The 7,890-nt window shown below is 43.9% G+C and overlaps 1 protein-coding gene across 1 annotated transcript in view; it reads left to right on the top strand.

Annotated features, from left to right (window-relative positions):
• The first annotated feature begins 6,473 nt into the window (after nt 1-6,473).
• The window catches only part of GATD1 (glutamine amidotransferase class 1 domain containing 1), a 31,614-nt gene continuing 30,197 nt past the window's right edge, over nt 6,474-7,890 (top strand). The window contains exon 1 of the mRNA XM_073658671.1: nt 6,474-6,657. Within this exon, the coding sequence (XP_073514772.1) occupies nt 6,549-6,657 (109 nt within the window). The 5' untranslated portion in view covers nt 6,474-6,548. The remainder of the gene's footprint in view (nt 6,658-7,890) is intronic.

Genomic DNA, 7,890 nt, shown 5'->3' with positions numbered 1-7,890 from the left:
TGAAAAGTAAATCGCTGCATGCCCAACTTTGATCCGATATTTGGATTGCACTCGGCCATGCAAGTCAATAAGCCCATGGAAACCATCAGACTCCACTCAGATGACATCTGAGTGCAGTCTGAGTTCCACGGACTGACACAATGAAGAAGATGGAGAATTTTTTTTTCTCCATCTTCTTCTTATCTGACAGAATAGGATCACACTATGATGTCACTCAGATCAGAGTGTTATTTGCATAATTGACCCAATTCTCTTGGATAAGGGAATCTACAGCCATCTGTACCTGCCCTCATACATTTGGAGATGCTGGAAAACCCACCCGATGTAAAATATTTCCAATTATTGCCAATATTATCTCTGTAAATTCCTGCCTCTGTGTTGTTTTCTCATGCGATAACTGATTAAACCCTGGCTCTGTCTGCTCTCCTGACATGTCAGTTTTATTAAAACATTTTATTTCTATGAAATAACAATTCAAGGGCAATTTTTCTTATAACTCTGTTTTGTGTTATTCCTCTTATTCCTCCTGGAAATGTATGACTACAATGACACATGGGTCAGCATTCCATATTTCTGAGATACTGTATGTCTCTATACAGTCTGACGATGTCAACACAAATTAGCCTATGTGGGAAACACTACACAAGGGAAATGGTAACGCCGGTTATCAAATTTATTAATGGATTGACAGGAGGAATGACACAATGCAGAGTTCTAAGACGAGATAACATCATATTATATCTTTATTGAGGTATTTTTCTGAAACATCACCAAATGACATGCCTCCCTTTCCTAACTATAAAATGAAAAGTTAACGTTTGCTCTGCCTGCAGCTACCACCAGGGGGAGCTTTGGAGTTTACTGTGTACAGATTATATACAGAGTTCAATTGGTGCTTTATAAGTCATAGTAATTATTATGGCCTCCCTTTTATGACCTGGGCATTACAGTTATATAGCTTCCCACTGCTGGGTGTCTATAGTTGGGCCCGGGTCCTGCTCGGCCTTTATTTTGACGTCACTTTGACACATGGTAAGGTTTTAATACTAGAGGTTAGGAGCATCCAGGCTGGGTACACCTTCGCGCTGGTGGGATGACTTTTACGCTTTTTTGATCAAAAACAGTGTTTACTAACTATCCCATTTATTTATATGCACTATTTCTTCTTACTTATAGCAGGGTATATGTTCATTTGTTTCTGTTTAGTGGCCAGTGTGAACATGCGCCGACACATTGCATATACACCAACTTATTCTCCATTTCATTGCTTTCGGTTTTATCTGCCTATATGGTGGCATGTGGCTGGAAATCCTCCTGGCGTAAACCTCCGATGGAAACTTTGAACGCAATTTGAACACAACATTATATAGCGAAATGTTTCTGGCACTTTAATGAGAACATTAGTACCACGGATGCATGCAGCGTCTCAGCCTGACTACTTGCTTGGTACAAAAGGTTAATGTTTAATGGTGATTCAAGAGCTGTTCTCAGGGGTAATTGAGACTCAAGCGTTTTCTCATCTTATAAACTGTGAATATATAAACTCGCTGAATAAACAAGCTGAGCACTAAATATAACACTGAATGGCGTCGGGAGAGTCCTGGATTTATCTCAGGTGCTGGCTCAGTACAGAGGTACATGGCTTCCCATATATAATTATCATCTGGCCATGTATAGAGCACTGACACATACAGGAACCCTACTGTACCTTTGTTACTTTATTCTTATTTGTAAATGAAAGGGAAGTGTTAGTAAATAGAGTCTTCTAGGAACCATTTGCTATAACATTCATCATGCTTACATATACAAAGGGTTGTCCAAAAATGATAAAGTTAACCCATCAGCAGCTTTTTGCTATGTCATCTGAGAACAGGATGATGTAGGGGCTGAGACCCTGATTCCAGCGATGTCCCTTCCTGTTCTATATGCTGACATTTTGATACAATCACGGTTTTATCTGCTGCAGGTCTAGCAGTGCTCTGAATGCTGAGCTGTGTATAACCCGGCCCACATCACTGATTGGCTGCTATGCACTGACTGTGTGTAGGCAGGAAGCAGCCAATCAGTAGTGGGGGTGGTTACACACAGCAATCGACTATTAGGCTTGAGATAACTAGTCCTGTAGTGATAATCTGTTGAGAAAACACTGATTTTACTGAAACAGCAACACACAGCCCAGTAAGTGACACATCGCAGGAATCAGGGTCTCTGTCTCTTTCATGCGGATCTAAGATTACATAGCTAAAGCCTGCTGATAGATTCCATTTAAAAGGTTTTCAAACAGCAGCAAATTAAATAAAAATACAAAAAAATAACAATAACTGATACTTTAAATCCCCCACCACTCCAGCACCGCATATGGCTGGTCAATGCTGGTCTGTGTTTACTCTTCTTGTAGTGAGATTTTCATTTTTGCCAAAAATGCATCAAATGTATGAGGGATTTGTCTATTGCTGTTTTTTCCCCCTTTGACTGTACATTTCACTAAATATGTTTGTTACAGGGGCCAAATTTTATAATAAGGTTGAATTTTGAAGGTAGAAAGTTGTCTTTATGGTGCAAAAATGTAATAATTGTTTTTAAAAAGTTTTCCAATTTCTTTTAAAAATTCACTCCAATGGTGTCTACGCCAGACCTGAACAGATGACATCACGACAACCAGTCACCTGACCACTGATTTATTTTTACGGTGTTCATTATGCTGTAAAAATGATCTGGCAACATTATTTTTCCAGTGATTTGCGTTGTAATTTTCTGAGACGTAACTTTTTCCAATTTTCCACCAATGGACCTGTGAGAGTGATATTTGTTTGTTTGGTGAGCTGCAGTTTTTTGTTGGTACCATCATTTTGTCAATCATTGCTTCCAAGACAAAAGCAGGACTAATCGGCGAAGAGGATAGACCTCCCTTCCTGGATCCATTGCCACCTAGCTCTGCACCATATAGCCTTTAAAAACACTGGTGTGACGTTAATGGATCACCTGGACATCTGGCTTGAAGCTGTGACGCTGAGTCACTTCTCACGGACAAGCCGTGAGTCAGGATAGTCAGAGAGTTCGAGGTCAATAGCCAGGAGGGTACGTCATAAACAGAGGGAAGAGAAAAAGTTGTAGTCGGGTATCGGTACGAGGTCAAAATACCAGGAGGATAGTGGATCAGAGCAAAAGGGTTAGACAAATGGATGGTCAGAACGAGGTCCAAGGTCAGGCCGCGATAGATCACTAGGCACAGGGAAAACAATCACACAGAGCTGAAGTTATGGCTGGCAGCTATCTGGGACTGCCAGCTCAGTTAAATAGTTGAACAATCAAGGGAATATGGAGCATCTGGTGAGAGCTCTCTCTCAGTCTCAGATTGGACAGCTGAGCTGTCAGTAAAAACACAGACAGCTCAGCACGCCCCTGCACTAGACTGGACAACTGAGCTGTCAATCACTGCACAGGCAGCTCAGCACCCCCCTGCACCAGACTGGACAACTGAGCTGTCAATCACTGCACAGACAGCTCAGCACCCCCCTGCACCAGACTGGACAACTGAGCTGTCAATCACTGCACAGACAGCTCAGCACCCCCCTGCACCAGACTGGACAACTGAGCTGTCAATCACTGCACAGACAGCTCAGCACGCCCCTGCACTAGACTGGACAACTGAGCTGTCAATTACTGCACAGGCAGCTCAGCATCCCCCTGCACCAGACTGGACAACTGAGCTGTCAATCACTGCACAGACAGCTCAGCACCCCCTGCACCAGACTGGACAACTGAGCTGTCAATCACTGCACAGACAGCTCAGCACCCCCCTGCACCAGACTGGACAACTGAGCTGTCAATCACTGCACAGACAGCTCAGCACGCCCCTGCACTAGACTGGACAACTGAGCTGTCAATTACTGCACAGGCAGCTCAGCATCCCCCTGCACCAGACTGGACAACTGAGCTGTCAATCACTGCACAGGCAGCTCAGCACCCCCCTGCACCAAACTGGACAACTGAACTGTCAATCACTGCACAGACAGCTCAGCACCCCCCTGCACCAGACTGGACAACTGAGCTGTCAATCACTGCACAGGCAGCTCAGCACCCCCCTGCACCAAACTGGACAACTGAACTGTCAATCACTGCACAGACAGCTCAGCACCCCCCTGCACCAGACTGGACAACTGAGCTGTCAATCACTGCACAGGCAGCTCAGCACCCACCTGCACCAGACTGGACAACTGAGCTGTTAATCACTGCACAGGCAGCTCAGCACGCTCCTGTACCAGACTGGACAACTGAGCTGTCAATCACTGCATCCTAAGACACACTGATGGGTGTAATCATTAGAGTAGCTCTATGTAATTCTGACGCATTCTGACGATTTGTGCAGACAGCCAGACACTGATTGACACCTTAGGCTTGGTAGAGATGTTTTTCAACATGACAATGCCAGGTTTCATGCTGCTTGTGCTACTATGAGCATCCTGCGTGGCCTAAACGTGCTACCATGGCCTGCAGCGTCTCCAGACTTGTCTCCCATCCCGCACCTCTGGGATTTCATTGGTCGGCAATTGCACAGGGAGCTGCCAGCAGCGGATCTTGATGATCTGCCCCAGTGCATTCAGCGCAGCAGAACATTCCTCAGACAACCATTAACAATTTCATTGATAGCAGCCAAGTCTATAAGTGCCGGGATTTGTGCCTGTGGTGCGCATACTTCAGACTGAATAAATAGAGATGTTTTGGAAATGATGTTTCCATTTTTTCATCATTTGCACATCAGTAACACATCTGTCCATTCATAATTTCCATAATTCAGCAACTTTTCCTTCTTGGAGGGTGAATTAAAAGTTTTATAGATTTATTTTATAACTTTTTTTTTTAAACTTTTATTGTTCTTCTTGGGGACTTTGTCCACTTCTATTATATAGTGTAATACTCCAGTATTTCAGCACATAGTAAGGGCTCGCTCACACAAGCGAACAAATCGGATGAGTGAATCTGATAAAAATTCCTCATAGCACTCGGCCCCAATACTATGTGGCAGTTCAGATCTGGAATTTTTTTCTTATGCCGATTCAGCATGAGAAAACAATCGAGTGTATCTGATGATCGGATTTGGTGCGAGTGAAACAGCGGACTGCACTCGGATATCATCCGAGTGCAGTCTTATGTACTCTGACAGAGTCAATTGGAGAAATTTTGTTCTCCATCTTCCCGCATCTGTGCTGCAATTCTCTCATGCAAGAGAATTGGATCACACGAAGATGAAACTTCATTAGCATAATGAGCCCGATTCTCTAACAGGAGAGAACATACGCTTGTGTGAACCCGGCCTAAAAATGATCATCTCCTACAAAGTCCAGCTACACACAGAAGCAGAGTGCAACCATCCAAATGCTGCAGCCAGAGACTGACTTCAGTAATGGCCAAAGAGAACCTGTCATCGGGATGTTATACCCCAGACTGACGGCATGTATCTAAAGGCGCTTTAAGGCCACGTTCACACGTTGAGTATTTGGTCAGTATTTTACCTCAGTGTTTGTAAACCAAAACCAGGAGTGGGTGATAAATACAGAAGTGGTGATGTGTTTCTATTATACTTTTCCTCTGATTGTTCTACTCCTGATTTTAGCTTACAAATACTGATGTAAAATACTGACCAAATACTGGACGTGTGAATACGACTTACTGCTGAGTATTAACGCTCACTGTTCTTGTATAAATCTGCTTTGGGTATGTTCACACTAGGCGTTTTTTTTCTGCAGCAAAACCTGAACTCTTGGCAGTAAAGTTTCTGGCTCCACGTTTTGCGCTGCATTTTTTTCACTGTCCATTTATCTCTTTATGCATGCTGATAAAGTTCAGTGACAAAAAAAATAAAAAATTACCTATTCCACTTCACCAGGTTTCGGCACAAAAAACTCAGCAAAACCTGATACCTGTGTTTTTGTCACTGCCCATTACTTTCAATGGGTGAAAAACGCTGCAAAAATGCTGGAAGAAACGCTGCAAAAATGATGGAACACAACATGCTCTGTTGTGCAAAAAAACATGCAAAGCACAAAATACTGATGAAACAAAAAACAAGAAGCTGTGTGCACAAGATTTCTGGAATCTCATAGACTTTGCTGGTACTGTGAAACGCAGCTTAAAATTTGCAAAAAAAATGCATAAAAAAAACTCTGAAAAAACGCCTAGTGTGAACATAGCTTTACTCTTTTATAGCAATCCATAGTTGAAATTGTATTATAATGAGTTCAGCTCTGGGCTGTATACTGCAGGCGTTGAATGTGTTATTTTAGTGCATATAAAATATATATATAAACATACTGCCCCCTATGGACAGCAGGGCAGACACTCAGCGGCCACTGACTAGTAAGCCCCGTATGGCCGCTCACTGCACCGCTACACACACCAATGACAGATCAATGTGAAACAGCGCTCGGATCCGCCCCCAAACATGACGTCACATCAGCGTGTCATTCCAACAATCTTTATTGACAAAGTCGCGGTTGACAGCTCCTATTGCGCATGCGTACTGCGATACCCGATGTTTCACCCTTGATATGATGAAGAAACAAGGGTCTACCGGAGGCGGCGGCGGCGGCGGTGGAGGAGCTACAGACCGGCTCACCAAGCCCAGCTGTCTGATCGTGTGCAGCGCCGTTACCGCAGGTGAGAGGTTGGTTCTGGTCATGTGACCGTCGATACCTAGTGGGTCATGTGATCGGCCTCCTGTGCTGTTGTATTGGACCTGAGCTGACACGTGACTGGATGAGCATGCTGGTAGTTGTAGTTCACAGTGACTGGAGACCACTGAGTTAGGTCAGACACAGTTGGTGCCATTATTAAAGGGACAGTCAGAGTAGAAAATGAGGGAAAAAAGAGACTTTTGTTTTATCTGTATTAAAGGGGTTTAGGGACCGTGTGTGCTAAACGTGACAGAGACTATGACAGTGTTCACATGGACCTTTATGCAGCAGTTTTTGTAAAGCCAATGCATTTTACAGCGACCAAGTGAAGTCGGCAGTGTGTCCTCCTCAGCAATATCTGTACAGGCGTTTCTGCTGTAAAAAATGCTCCAAATATGACAGGAGAAAAACCACCAGATACTAAAAAGACTTAAAAAAGGTCCTTTTTATGTTTCTTAGATACAAATTTATTAGACAGAATAATCCACAACAAACGCCCCATGTGAACGGAGCTCAAGGATATTTTCACATGGAGCTTTCCTGCCTGAAAAATCTGCAATTCACTGAAAAAAGGACAAAAATCAATAAAAGGCATCACAGGAAAAGAGAAATGATAGCCGCCATACTGATATCACCATGTCCAGACAGGAAGCAGCGGGTCCGCCATGATAGAGGCGGGGGCAGCACAGGGGCAAAATACTGATAAATAACCTTTACTAACCCAGCAAACATGCAGGGGCGGCTGCCAGTACCCTAACAGCACACAGGCGGCATAGGGCGTCATCCACACCATTACGGGAGAGGTTCCTCTGTCCGTATAACAGCCCATTATCAACACCCCTACTGTTACATCAGGCAAGCTGCTTATACTATATGTGCACCCACAGGCCATCTACTACCCCATTACCCATCTGCCTCCCCGCACTACCCATCCGCCCCCCCCATTACCTATCTGCTACCCCATTACCCATCCGCCCCCCGCACTACCCATCCTCCCCGCACTACCCAGCCTCCCCCCATTACCCCAACACTCTTGGAGGACCCGGCCTGCACCGTGCATAAAAGAGATGTATACAATTCACATTTTTTTATGCAGGGTGCAGGCTGATTTTGTGTGAAAAATCTGCCATAAAAAAACTACAAAAATTATTTTTTTTGCTGTGTTTTTTGTTTTTCTGCTTTTATTGATTCAGTGTTCTTATTTGGAGAATTTTTT

This window comes from Phyllobates terribilis, unplaced genomic scaffold (genome assembly GCF_046119375.1).
Source record: "Phyllobates terribilis strain yellow unplaced genomic scaffold, ASM4611937v1 Scaffold_13__5_contigs__length_258822181, whole genome shotgun sequence".
NCBI lineage: Eukaryota > Metazoa > Chordata > Amphibia > Anura > Dendrobatidae > Phyllobates > Phyllobates terribilis.
This window is presented reverse-complemented; position numbering and strand designations above follow the sequence as displayed.